Genomic DNA, 14,769 nt, shown 5'->3' with positions numbered 1-14,769 from the left:
GTTTGAGATGTATGACTAATAAGTAAATAAATAAGTATTGGTATACATTTAAAAACAAAGGAATAACATTCTATTCTAACAAAGAAATCAAAGGCAACTTTAATTTTCCAAATAGAATTTACCTCTTCTGGTATCTCACTGCCAGGAGTCGCTGCAATACCAGTCATGAAATCACTTGTAATGAAAGTTCGAATAACCACTGATCTTTGACAGGATGGCTGTTTCTGCAGGGGATCTCGATCAAAATGCAATGGTGTTAAGATGATTGGCATCTGGCTGATTTTTCCAGAATAACCTTGAATAAAGGAACAAAAACCAAGAAAGTATGTATTGGTTAGAAGGCAGCACTTAACTGATCTGGACCCAATTGATATTTCGACCTGAACCCACCAGAAAATCCCAGATTTGTAGGCTAGAATTGTGAAATGACATACAATGAAATGCCTAAAAGATAATGACAAGAATTCTTCCTGTGCACCACTCACATTGATCTGTCTAGGAAGTTGCCAAGAGTTGGGCTTGATTCAACAAATATTGCATTTATATTGGCTTATAGAAAAAACATACCATTATGCAGAGATAATGGAAAGTAAAATTAAGGGAGGACTAATGGAATATCTATTTTTATTTTTGCACAGAGATCCTTCAAAACAAATAACAACTTCTTTATAATCGTCAGTTTCAATACTCACAGCACTTTACAATAAAGGAATTAGACTCTCTATTCTACTAAACTTTCATAAAATATTTGCTGGCACAGATGTTGCAAATGCAAAGCACCACACAAAATAACTTATCACACTAACCAGATTCCCTGAGAATATTATGAGCCTCGAAATCAGCCTGCCGCAATGTGCTGAGAACTCCCGTCGTCAAGAAAGTGGGAGTAACATCAGTGGGAGATTCTTTGACTGGTGGCCCAAACACATAGACAACCCTAAGGAGAGGGAGAGAAAATCTATTAGACGATGTGCTCTCTGTGTTTGCTGGAGGTAGGCAACCTTTTGGGGTGGGAAGTATCTTTGGATGTTTCTCAGTATGTGTGAGATATAATCTCAAAATGCTATGGGAAATCTGATTTGTGAATCTTTGTGTGCCAAAGTTATTTTTAAAAAGGCAAAGGTTTCCCTTGTCTAGTTGTGTCCCAGGCTGGTGCTCATCTTCATTTCTTAGCCAAGGGAGAGACAGCGTTGTCCGAGGATGCTTCTGTGGTCATGTGGCCGGTATGACTATACACCAAAGCACAAAAAATGCTATTACCTTCCCATCAATATGGTGCCTATTTATCTACTTGCATTTACATGATTTTGAGATTGGAAGGAGCTGGGGTAAGAACGGGATGTCACCCAGTCACGTGGTGCTTGGATCTCAAACTGCTGACCCACAGGTCAACAAATCTAGCTTCTAAGCCACCATGCCTTCTGGGCCAATGACACTTGCAAATAAATCTGATGGCCAGAAGTTGGTGATTTAATCTAAAGTATGTCAGATTGATAGACAGACAGACAGCCTGGGAGTGCTTGAACACATTTTAAATTAAACTACTTTTTAAAAGTCACAGGGAACAGGGAAGTTGAACAGCAATGTGCTAAATAAAGTGTCTAGGGAAATGGTGACACCTGATGACATTATGTTGCCTATCCCTATATTAATCAATAATGCACAGAATTGGCTAAATATATCTTTATTTAAACAGTGAATCTAAAAGTTATGATACCTTTGATTAAGATTACATGTAGTTCCAAACCATTGATCATGCAAAGCTTGCCTGCAGCTCCAGTAAACCAAAGAGATATATTTTCAATAAAAGCCCATGTATTTTTGTATCTCATTTTGAAAATACAGACTTGCTTTCAGAAAGGAAGTAATTTATGCTTCTTTCTTGTCTCACTTTAAAGCTTCTGCTAAAAAAATAACCATACCGCCAATTCACAGGATTAATCTTGTTCAATTTTTTGCATTCCAGAAGGGATACATTTATATTGTAAAATATAAAAATAACACACCTCCATTACTAATAATTACATGGCCTATACCTATGAAACATAAAACTACAATAATGCAATAAAGCATCAACAAGACTGGATAATTCCCTTGTCAAATTAGCACAAAAAAGTCTATGGATTGAGTCATGGAATTATGTTATAAATCAGGAGCTAGGCTTTCAACTCTTCCTGATCAGTATTTTAAAAGACAGATAGGAAAAGTAAAGTATTTTTCTAGTGTTTTCTTCTGCTTCTTACACATAATTTTTCCCCCAGTGACACATAGTGAGTTATTAACCAGCAGCTAAATAACAAAGTAATAAAGATCTATGTGTTGATGGGCATATTACCGATTTATGTTGTGACACATCCGTGGTATGAGTCTGGATAGGAACATAAGGGACTCCCAAGGTGGAGCACCTTTACTGGAGATTCCACATACATAGCTATAAGAACGACCATCGCCCTATGAAGTAGTAACACAAGAACACAACATTTTAGCATTTAAAACAATATGTACTGGAATCAATAACTCAAGCCAAAGAAGAGCTTGGATAATACTCTCACATAAGCCTATCCCTAGATAAGCTGATTCTTGAATTTTTATCCAAAATACCATGAAAAATGCACCACCTACAATCAAGCCAGCCCTCAAAATCTATTTTTAATGTACACAATTAATTTATCCATGGGTTGTGCACATTTCTTACAGTAGTTTGATTAAAATTTCAAGAGTCGGCTTATCTGGAGATGGGTCTATACGTCACTATATATAGGATACATAGGTCCTTTAAAAAAAGTATTACCTTACATACTCGTGGATAAGCCCATCCCCAGATAAGTCAAGCCCAATTTTGGGGGTGTATTTTGGTACCTTAAAATCTCAGCTTATCTGCGAGTAGATATGGTAGTTACCTGTTGTATATGCAGCTCAGCCACTTTTTACAGCCAAGTTCACACTCTTGAAATGTGAAGGCAAACACTTGAACAATGGTACATCATTTCTTGATTTTCAGTAGAAAATTATTTAATTGATTTCAAGTGTGAAGCCTCTAATAGAATTAATGCACCTACAAAACACATTTTAAAAGCCCTCAAACCTGGAAAAAAGAGGAAAAAGCAGGTCAAAAATTCTAATTACCCCTTCTTAGGCAACATCTTAGTGCCACAGCCCTATTGGGCATGGTTCTTGACAATTAAAGTAATAACTATAAGATGTTGTCCTAAGCTGCAAAAATATTCCTTGCTTGTAGAGACAAATGCATTACTTTCAGCTGCAGTAAGAAAAGCAATGTATTACACTAGATGGGATAATTTCTGTAATTCTATCGTGTTGGCTAGAAAGTCTGAAGTTAGAAGTTCTCACTCATATGGAAGGCAGTAGGCGGGAAAAGTCTGGGCTCCTCAAGTCTTAATGGAGGATAGTTCTTAAGAAGATTTGTCTATTGCACAATGGATACATCTTACAAAGAATTTTTGTAAAAAAATAGAATGCTCTAAAAAGACCATAAGATTACAGTGGTGATCGTTCTCTTCCACAATTTCCAGGGAGATAAACAATATATTTCAAAATGAATATTACAAATGGCAAGACTCTACAAAAATATAACTTCATGAACATTGACGAAAGTTGAAATTCAAAAGAATGTTTCACTTAAAAAAAATAAGATAGCACAACATAGAAATAAGAAATAAAAAAGGCCTAGTATGAATCACTGGCTAAATGTTTCATTTATTTCTATATACCAAATTGTGAAGAGAAAGCTCCTCTTTATATATTTAATGAAATGAATGGCTTATCTCACAAAAATGATTCTGAAAAGCACATACAACTTAAAACAAAAATCACAATGGGAAACCTATGGTATCCAACAGTGGTGGGATTCAATTTTTTTTTAACTACCAGTTCTGTGGGCGTGGCTTGGTAGGCATGGCAGGATACTGTAAAATCTCCATTCCCTCCCCAATCCAGGGGAAGGTTATTGCAAAATCCCCATTTCCTTTCTATCAGCTGGGTCTCGGGAGGCAGAGAATACATGGGAGCGGGGCCATTCAGAGGTGGTATTTACCGGTTCTCCTAACTACTCAAAATTTCCGCTACCAGTTCTCTAGAACTGGTCAGAACCTGAATACCACCTCTGATATCCAATGTTAAAACAGTGAGTCCCAATCACTATATACACACACAAAAGACACATAAACAGGAGCAGACCTCACCTAACCTCCTGGTCTGAAAATCTGGAGAAAAAGCCAGTTGCTCAGAGCCTTACAAAAGACCAATAGGGTTGAGGCTATCCAGATTTCCTGGAAGGGGAGTTTCACAGGATTGCAATTATTTGATCTTTCCTTTCAAACAGAGGCTATGGAGATCAATGGTGTTCCCGTGCCTTGATCCACAGATACAAAACTTGGCAGAATTCTGCCAAGTTCTGTATCGCTCTCTCAAAACAGAAAAAATGTTTCTATCTGCAGCAGAGAGAAGAATTGATCTGTATGACTCTGCATATGACTCAGAATATCTTATCTCTTCTACCAATGCCTGACATGAATGGATGGCTGGCAGACAACATTTATAACAGCTTGATAATCCTACTGTATATCATACATCCACTATTCCCAGATTTTGCAAAGCAACCTTTTAAACACTTTGTATTCTTTTTTTTCTTGACTATGCTTAATAGCTTTTCTTTCATTTTAGTCTTCAACTTTTTTCTCCTTCCTGATGAGATTTGATTTAGAACTGAATTTTAAAAAACGGTGCAACATATGTTCTTTTTCCTATTTTTATATATTTTTGCCACAGACCCAGCTTCACCAACCTGGACTCCCACTGTTTTGATTGGCAGCAAAAAGGCGTTTAATGAATGCAGACTTGTGATCTCCATCAATTTCTCCTGGTCTTCTTCAGGTGTACATGCTTTGACCCTCTGTAGCAGAGTGTGAGGCTAGACAACAAAGCAGTTAATTCTAAGTATTATAAAAGGTTAGTTGGCTATGCATCTCTAGCAAACACAACAGTTGAACTTAAAAGTTATGAAGGATCATAGTATAAAGGAGGATTAAGAGATTAATTTTAATATTCTTAAATAAAGAATCATTCTGGGAGCTATTTTAAAAATAGGAACAAATGCTAACATGTAACAGGTAAAAGCTGTTTCAGGCCTTTGATGTGCATACTAACAGTTATGATTTAGTTTGAAACAATTAGATATAGTTACCACGAATTCCTTTGTATATAGCATATTTGCCAAGTAATTGATTTCTAATTGGGTCTTTGGACCCTGCTCCATGAAATTCTTAAGACTTTTTAAAGTTTTATCAAAATCCTTCAAATGATTAATGTATGGTGGAACAGCTTGCCTCCAGAATGCCCCAACACTGGAAGTCTTTAAGAAGATGTTGGATAGCCATTTGTCTGAAACAGTATAGGGTTTCCTGCCTAGGCAGGGGGTTGGACTAGAAGACCTCCAAGGTCCCTTCCAACTCTGCTATTGTATTATTGTATACATGCACTATAAGCCACCCAGAGTCGTTTCATTATAAGCTGGGGGGCAAATAAATTTAATAAATAAATAAATATAGCGGTATGCCTTTCTGCCAGTTGGGGAAAGCTGAAATTTTGATTGCTATGCTAGTTTAGCATATTCATTAATATAGACATTAAAAATGTAATTCAACATCAACATTTAGAAAGATGTGACAATATACTTATAGATTCTAAGAATCATATGCAGTTATGGGTATTTTCTTTATGTGTTTTTTGACTTAAGTTTTGATGACTAAAAAGAAAAAGTGATAGCCAATGTAACGTAACTAGGTCAAAAACTATAAGAAAGAAAAATAAAAATGTGGGGCAAAAAGTGAGGAAATACCAGAAGGGATAGAAGAAAATGGCCTGAAAAATATTTCAATCAGGCCTTAAATTATTTGAGATGTTGCTTCTAAGATTTAATCAATTCTAGCACAAACATAAGCATAATGAAAAAAATAAAAAAAAGAAAAGAATTTATATTTAATATTATTTTGTTATTTTGTATTAGTAACTAGTATTACCTTTTTAACACTTGCAGAAAAGTCTGCTATAATTTTCAAAATGTTATTAGTTTCAGGGAAATCTTTGCAAACGTATGGTTCTTCAGCACATATTACTCTAATGGCAAGGCCAGGACCTAAAAGGCAAAAATGGAATACTCTAACATCATCTGTACCAAAGATGTTTCAGAAATATAATGTGACAGCAACTAAGAGTATGGTAACCATCATTCTCAGAAACTATTCAGCAAACAGTTTGCAAATCTATGAACATGCCTATCATGTCTGAAATGCAGACAGAAATACTGTTAAGAACGCCCATTAAAGTGAGACAGGAGGAAAGCTTTCTTTCCTATTTCAAATACTACTTCTCTCTTACTCTCCTATCTTGCATTATTCTGGTCCTATTATTTTGTCCCATCCCACTCCCACCCCCCCACCCCCAACCATTTTCCGCCATGTAGTTCTGCTTACCTTTCTTTTTACACTTATAAGTTAACTGGAATTAGGAGAGGAAAAGAGAAACAGAGACTTATAAAAAACCCTAAATAAATTGTAAAATGTTGCTAATGCAGTGGATGCTTAAGAAAAAATAGATTTTTTTAATATAGAGACAGAAATAGGTTTCAATTCCCACTTGAACCTATATGGCCCTTTGGAACTTCTTATAATTAGAGGTTCTCTTATTCTAAGTGTTTTAAATGCAATTAATTTTATACCTGGGAATGGATGTCTTGAAACTAGTTCTTCAGGCAAACCAAGCTCTCTCCCAAGCACTCTTACTTCATCTTTATGGAAATCTTTCAATGGTTCTATTACTTTTCCCTGTAAGGAAAAACAGCATGATTTACATTAGAAAACTCATTTTTAAATAGCATATACTTAATAAAAAATTCTAATGTATTATTATTAAGATTATCATTTCAATTATGCACCTACAATCCCAATGAAATATCAGAAGCAAAAATAGTGAAGTGATTAAAAAAACTATTTACTGTTGTAACACCAATACGCATATACCTATGTACATTTAGTGTATTTAGAGTCACATTCAATACAACTAGTGCAATATAGTTTAAGCAGAAAATAAATTTTAATCTATTTGTAAGATTGAATCTAAAATTGTTGTGTTTTTATTAAAACAGTAAGATGTCTCATTTTCTGTGGGCTGTACAGTATACAAATATTTTGGACTGCAGTTTAGTTCTCCCTATGTGAAAATACTATTAAATGGCAAAAAACAATTATTTAATTAGCAAAACCTTAAACCCTCAATACTACTAGATGAGCAATTAGAAAAAAAACTGACCAGAGTTTACCAGTGTTAAACTATTTCTCCAAAAATGTGAAAAGTCAGATGTGATGTTCTATTTACCTCTTCCCGTAACTTTCTAATGAGTTCTGTGTCATTGTGGTGGGTCTTGATGACTTCTGCTTTGCCACTAGCAATAACTGAAGCACTTTCAATGAGATCAGGCCTCAATGTTCCTTGGGCAAGGAAGACCTCCTCTGGTTTCAGATTCAGTTCTCCAATAACTTCATTAGCAATCTAGACATGGAATTGAGAAAGCACAAGATCTTAGATGATACTTTACAAGTAAGTTATAAACTGCAAATTCTCAGGAATGGCAACTATGCCAATATAATTTTCCCTGACAGTTGAGACCAGGAATTCCATTGCTAAGCAGCAGAGTCATGAGGTGTGACATCTCATGACCACACTTAGAAGGGTCCTGTCCCAACTGCTGTGTCCAGAATCACATGATTGCTATTTGCGATCTCCTGCCAGCTTCTCCATTGACTTTGTCTGTTGGAAGCCTGCTGTGAAGGTTACAAATTACGATCATATGACTGCAGGATGCTGCAACATTGTGACTGCAAGCTGGTATTATAGACATGAGGCTATAGGGATGCTGCAACGGCCACAATTTTAGGACCTGTGGTAAATACTCCTTGTTCAGCACCGTTTTAATTTAAGCAGTTGCTCAATGAGTGGACATTGAGGGAGACTACCTGTATAGTAAGTGATAACCATATTAGTACTGGGCAGTGTTTTGGATACATAGGCAAAAAGTGGTGTTGGAAATCTTGGGCGTACACACAAAGGACTTGTCAGTAACTCCAAACATGAAATGTGTCTTTTGCAGCCTAATAAGTTGATGCCTGGAGCTATGCAAACAACTAACATAATCTAAAGTCTAAAGCATTGCACACTTTAATTCATATGCAGTTTTGTCACTGTTAGTCCTTTGTGGTGAACAAGCTCAGGAAATAAGAGGCACTAGAGATTTGGGAATGTTCCTTAACACAGTTAATGTAATACAACATAAACTTCAAAGCTTCTCAAAGCCCCTTTCTACTTGCATTTATAGCTAACACAATCAAGGTGGAGTTGTTTTGAGTTCCTTTCCCACACTTTCCACTTACCTAAGACTCAAATGTTTTTTCTAACTAATGGTATGGTATTCCCTTTTCCCTTCTCTGTGCAAACTGACATTCCATCACATTTAACAGCAAACCAAAATCTAATTACTACAATCTGCTCTTTCATAGTCCACAGTCTGCGTAAGAAATGTTACCAAAGTTAGGAACTCCACAGTATTGGGAGAAAATAGTGCAACTGACTGGGAATATAGTTATGTTGATTTTTTTGTATTCATAATGTTTTATTACATTTCTTTGTGAATACACTTTTGTATACAAGCATATAATGCATTTTAGCTTAGTATTTTGTTCATTATGCTCCCATTACACTTTTATCATGTTTTATTATACAAAACTGTTTAATATTTTAAACGGGGCTGGAAATAGCTACATCATGACAATTTGTTCTGGCTGCAAGAGAAACCTTAATACTTTCACAGCAAGTTATGAAACATGAATAGTAGACAATTTCAAAGAAGCCCAAAGCAAAAGTGATTAGCATGGCACAACTGAATTATAACATGGTTGTTTTCAGTGTACATGAAATAAAATGAATGATAGGTGCCCCCTACTGGTCAAAACTGTGGCTTTCCTTAAAGTCAGTTTTGTTTCACTATTATTAAAAGCTTATTGCGAAAAAAAGTGCGCAAGCCTGCAGGGAAAAATGGGGTTTGGATTATTCGAATATGCCTGAATTATGGCAAGATAAGTCCTACTACTGTTGGGCAGACAGTAATCACCAAAATAGTGAGAAAGGGCAGATAAACTATAGCACAGTTTTTACCATGACATTTGTATTTGCTTTACCCTATGATTTATGTATAAACAACATAGTGCATGCAAATGAGGTATTATGAATGAGTAATTCGATCCTTTCAAGTATTCCATCATAGCAAGGATATTTAGTAATTTGGGTCAGTTTACAAAAATATTTGTGACAGATATGCTGGCTGATACAAGTACTGTATATATTCCTAACAGCAAATTTGTATAAATCACTACACAGTTGCCATAAAAACTGAAGAAACGATTTGCTTGAGATTTCTGAAAACCAGAGACAGATGATACCAATGGGTCTATACACTAAGTACCTTCACAAAAGTGTCACCAATAATCTTGCGTTTCTCCTCAGGACTTGTAGTCATATTCAGTGTTTTACTGATCCTTTTTCGAGGAGTTCTGTCTTCTTCAGAAATGGGTAAAGTTGTTGTACCATTGTAGAACCAATGAGCTGCATTTACCACTATATAACATGCAGGATGATGTTGTTAGTAACATTGCTAAAATATTTTTTTTAAAAAATATTCTAACATTTTTCCCATTTCAAGGATTCAGCACTGGAACATTAATTCGAGGTCTCTCTCTCTGCCTCTCCCCTCCTCTCCCCCTTTTCTCTCCCTCCCTCTCTCCCTCCCCCCATTTCTCTCTCTCTCTCTCACACACACACACACACACACCAAGCTGTATTAAATTACAAACTTGTCACCAGGATAAAACATTTTTTATTTACTCAACCAGATATTTCAACGAATGCAACAAAAAACTAAACCAAACCCTTTGTTCCATCACAATGTAATAAATTACCTACTTTCCTTAGACAGCACCAAGATATTTCAATTTCTTAATGCATAACATAAGAACATAAGCAGTATCCTGCTTGTTTGGATCTGTGGCCCATCCACACCAGCGTCTGTTCTCACAGTGGCCAACCAATTGCACAAGGGAGCCTTTTAGCCTCTCAACAGAAGCCCTTCAAAGGAAATCACTCTGTCACCAAGGCTAATAGCCATTGATCCTCATGAGCTCCATTAATTAGTCCAATCCTTTTTTGAAGCCTGCCAAGCTGCACCACATCTTTTATAGTGAATTCCAAAGTTTCCAAGTTTGTGTTGTGCAAAAGAACAAAGTAACCAAAGATTTTTACTAAATTAACTCAGACACCTGCCTTGAGTACAGTCATGGTAGGCAGGGAGACAACCAAGGATATCAGTAGTTGGCAGCTGAGAGGTTCTTGTGGTACTATTTTTGCTGGAGGCCCTTCCCTGTCATTCAAAATGTCCTACTCTGGAACACTGAAGAAAGTATTAAGGGAATGATTCCATCGAAAAGGCTGGCAGATGAGTGATAAGAACAGGGAAAGATTAAAAAATTGGAGCTCCAACTTTTGAAGTATTCAAAAAGTGTCATAGAAAGGAAAAATAAGCTGTATCTTCTCCATATAGTTTCCAAGGTACAACATAAGTTCCTTCAGGAAAGCAGTAAAGATCTTCCTCTTTAGCCAGGAGTTTTTAACTTTAAATTATTGAGTGTGATTTTAATCACTAAAATTTAATACCATTTATGTTTTATTCTTTATTGCTGGCTGCTGCCTTGAGTACTGACCGGATAGAAGGCAACATTCTTATGATTATAATAAGAAAGGCAATATAAAAATGCTGAAATATCTACCAAAAGATTCTGTGGTAACTTGCATGATGATGATAAGATTATCTACCCAATATATACATTGTTTGAGAATATATTTTCCAAGAAAAGTCTTAAATTCTGAATTCTTATTTTCCAAAGCAAAACAAATATTTTAAAAAATGAGGTGATCTATCCATCACTTAAATTTTTAAAAAGCAGAAGCTAAATATTCTAAAACTCAACAGATATACTGGAAAGAAAGGAATACCTTTGACTTGAATTCCCAATTTTTTTAATGCCTCCTCCACTGATTGACTTTCTCTCTTGCGCATGAATCCATTATCTATGTGCACTGCTATCACCTGGTCTTGATTTAAAGCACGGTTCAGTAAAGCTGTGCACACTGTAGAATCTACGCCTCCACTGAGTAAAACCTGAATGGGTTAAATTGAAAGAAAAATAATAAAATCTGCTTTCCCCATCTAGTTACTTTTAAAAGTGTTAAACTACGGATCCCAGAATTCCTAACCATGGTCTGTGTAAGATGAAATTAACATATACAAGAGAACACAGAGTGAAAAGGCTGCAATAAATGCATTTAATAGATAGAACAGTATGATCAAGCATAGCATTATATTTGCTTTTTCAGTTTTCACTATTTCTATTATAGGATTGGACATTTGTCGCATCTAGCTTCATTTCTGTAATTTAACCCTAGATAGGACTTCTCTATTTCTATGGTAAACACAGAAGGATGGCTGTGTGCTATTTGAGTTTAACAGGATTCGTTTATTTTGTGTGTCCATGTAAAAAATTCCTCTTTCCCATTTTATTCCATACAATGAAGTCATTGTTCAGCAAACAAAAAAGCCATAAAAATACAAAAATATGAAAACTGAAACTGATAATCAGATACCATTGGTAACAGGTATGACTATGGATTAAACTTCAAACCTTACCAGGACTTTTGATGATCCTACTTTCTCCTTAATTTCACGAATGCATTCCATTTCTCTGTTCTGAACTGTGAAGGTACCGCTGCATCCAGCAATGTCGAAAAGGAAGTTTTTCAGCATCAGTTTTCCATTCACCGTAAGACTAACTTCAGGATGGAACTGCGCTCCATACAGTTTTTTTGATTCATTTGCTATAGCTTGGGTATTATTAAAAACAAAAGATGTAATAGTTTTATCTCTAAGAAAAAGAAAGCATACATTTAAAAAAAACTTCATAAGATAAAAACAGGTCTACGCGAAAAAGATGTCAAAATATTATTAAAGTAAGAATCTACTATCTCTCCTTTTCCCTCCTGACAACAGTGAGACACATTTTTGTAAAAAATGTTTATATCTTATCTGTCAAGATGTTGAACCATTTTCTTGGAAATGAACTACAAATTAAATCTATATACACTACAAATTAAACTTACACCTTTAGGATTTTTAAAATTTTAAAATCACAATTTATTGCAAATCACTGAAAATATATTTTACAAACCAAAATCCTATTCAAGCCAGCACTGAAATATAATCAAAATCTACTGAAAATTGATAATGTGGAAAATATGGTACCTGCTACAACATTTCCAGATTGAGCAACAACTTTGAATCCATCTGCTACTTTATCTACGCTGTCCCCATGGGTAAGGAGCACAACTTCTTCCTTCTGAAGTCCCCTAAAGTGAAACAGGATCACAAAATAAAGAATCTAATATCTTTAAAAGGCATCAACTTAAAACAATCAAGAGGGAACATTAAACATTAACAAATTTTCGAGAACATTAATAAATATTTTCCAGGTTTGAAACTCACCATTAAATACAGGTCTGTGGAATTCATAAGATATCCAATTTAATTTCAGCTTCATAATTCATTACCAAAAGTTCTTACCTGAATAATGAACAAGTGTTATCTAACGTAACACTGAAGATACCATCTTCTCTGACATCCTTTTTGTGTACTGTACCACCAAACACTTTATTCATCATCTGTCAAAAACAGAAAAGCAAGTTACCAGTCTGGGAATAAATAAATCACAACATTCAGTTACTATTGTCTACTCTTTCCCTTTGCTTAGCTCTTTTGGTTTTTAATCAAGAATCAGAAAACTTATTCAGGATATCAGAACTGCTTATTGCTTATCAGTGCAAGTATTTTGTATACGAGGTTAATAATTCCACCAGTTCTCAACAGACCACAGACTGGAACTGGTGCAAAGCCCAGGGACTGGGGACCCCTGATTTACAGCAATAGAGAAGCTACTTGGTCCTCCCTCTGAGCTTAAAAATTCCTAATTCTTTAAATGCTGCAAAATACAAAAGACTTGAGAAAGAAAACCCAACTCAGGCATCCTCCACCATTGTTATGCTGCACTGTCACCTTCCTACAAACATGTAACTTGCAAGTAAATTCTGAACAGCACAAGAGCTATTTAAATAATAAATATTTGCTCCTATATCTTCCAGAATTAACTTCATAAATCATCTTGATGCTAATTCTGTAAAAACCAGGAATATATCCAGTCATTTTTAAGCACTATATTAACATCTCTTTCAATTCAGATTGCAGGCAGAAATTCAATTATTCATCTTCAGTAAGAATATTTTGCCTATAGGAAACATAGTTTTTCAATTAGATATTTAGTTCCTATATAAAGCATGTTTTCTGTATGAAATAGCAATCTTGTAATTCACCTGAGGTTTATTATTTCCTTGCTTCTTTGCTTATGCTTAAAATTTCTTATGAATCTATATAACTGAAAATGGTTTCCGACCCATAATAAAAAGGATGTAGATACATGTCTGCACTAAGCTCATTGCATTGTGATGCCAAGTTTCAAGAGCCAACCTTTTTAGTTGTCTCTATTATAAAGCAACAGCAATATAAGATATTACCACTGCATTTTTTATTACAGTGTTCAAAGAGATGTAAAAAAGTCTATTATTATTCCTTCCATAGTAGTAGATTATCTGTCCTACTTGGGCTACCTATAGGCTAGTATTTTTATCTTGGCTTGCAGACTCCACAAACAGATTTCTTCTTGCACATTTAGACATGACAAAAGCAGTCAGCAATTTAAAAGCTTGCTTTATTATTATTTCGCACTACACTGTGTTTGATCTTGCATGAAACCTTGCTATTTGAGGGAGTTCTATTTTGACATGGCATTTATTACGCTCCACTGTTTCTGTATTGTTACAACACATTTTAAGCAGTGGTATTTCATTTTGCTGAGATGAATAGAATCAGCAGGCAGCCTACCAGAAGCTTGCTCAGACTCAGTCCTGGGGTTGGTAGGATTGGTGGGAGTTTTGCATTACTACAGAATAGTTTTCATTTCCCAGAACAAACATGCTTAGGTATTTATGAAAGCCACCTTCTGTTTTCCTCAAATCTAGTCAAGATTGTTCAGGGCTAATAATGTATAAATTAATGTTTCCATGTCAGATTCTCCTGGCCTTTCTTTTTGGTCTCAGTGAAACAATATTTTTCTTTTCACTTAACTTTTTCTCACTATGTCTACTTTGCAGATCAGAATATTTATGTTCACACATTCGTTGTTTCTTTTAATTTTAGATTTATTGAGAATTTTATATAAAGTAAAAAAAGCAAATCAAAAGAAAAAAGGTACAGGAAAGGAAAAACTAAAGTTATGAAAAATGACTTGCAACTTTTAACAATGGCAAACAAATTATCTCCCCTCCCCCTTATCTCTTCCAGAAACCCCTTCAACACCATATTAAATTTTCAACTTTTCCAATCATTAAATCCATAATATCATTTATTTTATTTATTTTTCTTCTTTTAGCAAAAAGTCTACAAAAGGTTTTCAGTTCCATTAATTCTGACAGTTTTACGATTCAATCCTCCATTGTGAGAACTTCAATATTCTTGCACTGTTCCATTCATCTACATAAATATCT

General features: G+C 35.1%; 1 protein-coding gene across 2 annotated transcripts in view; it reads right to left on the bottom strand.

Annotated features, from left to right (window-relative positions):
- GMPS (guanine monophosphate synthase) overlaps window positions 1–14,769 on the bottom strand; it is a 40,596-nt gene that overhangs the window by 3,562 nt on the left and 22,265 nt on the right. Inside the window, exons 4-15 of one of the 2 annotated variants that reach the window (XM_032225639.1) lie at window positions 12,737–12,834; window positions 12,419–12,522; window positions 11,807–12,000; window positions 11,116–11,281; window positions 9,533–9,684; window positions 7,393–7,566; window positions 6,737–6,842; window positions 6,039–6,154; window positions 4,805–4,930; window positions 2,336–2,451; window positions 807–937; window positions 123–295 (exon numbers count right to left, since the gene is read on the bottom strand). In XM_032225639.1, the coding sequence (XP_032081530.1) occupies window positions 123–295; window positions 807–937; window positions 2,336–2,451; window positions 4,805–4,930; window positions 6,039–6,154; window positions 6,737–6,842; window positions 7,393–7,566; window positions 9,533–9,684; window positions 11,116–11,281; window positions 11,807–12,000; window positions 12,419–12,522; window positions 12,737–12,834 (1,656 nt within the window). Of the gene's footprint in view, window positions 1–122; window positions 296–806; window positions 938–2,335; window positions 2,452–3,025; window positions 3,086–4,804; window positions 4,931–6,038; window positions 6,155–6,736; window positions 6,843–7,392; window positions 7,567–9,532; window positions 9,685–11,115; window positions 11,282–11,806; window positions 12,001–12,418; window positions 12,523–12,736; window positions 12,835–14,769 lie in introns of those variants that run through there. The other variant, XM_032225640.1, reaches the window with a different exon arrangement.

Source organism: Thamnophis elegans, chromosome 10, assembly GCF_009769535.1.
Source record: "Thamnophis elegans isolate rThaEle1 chromosome 10, rThaEle1.pri, whole genome shotgun sequence".
NCBI lineage: Eukaryota > Metazoa > Chordata > Lepidosauria > Squamata > Colubridae > Thamnophis > Thamnophis elegans.
This window is presented reverse-complemented; position numbering and strand designations above follow the sequence as displayed.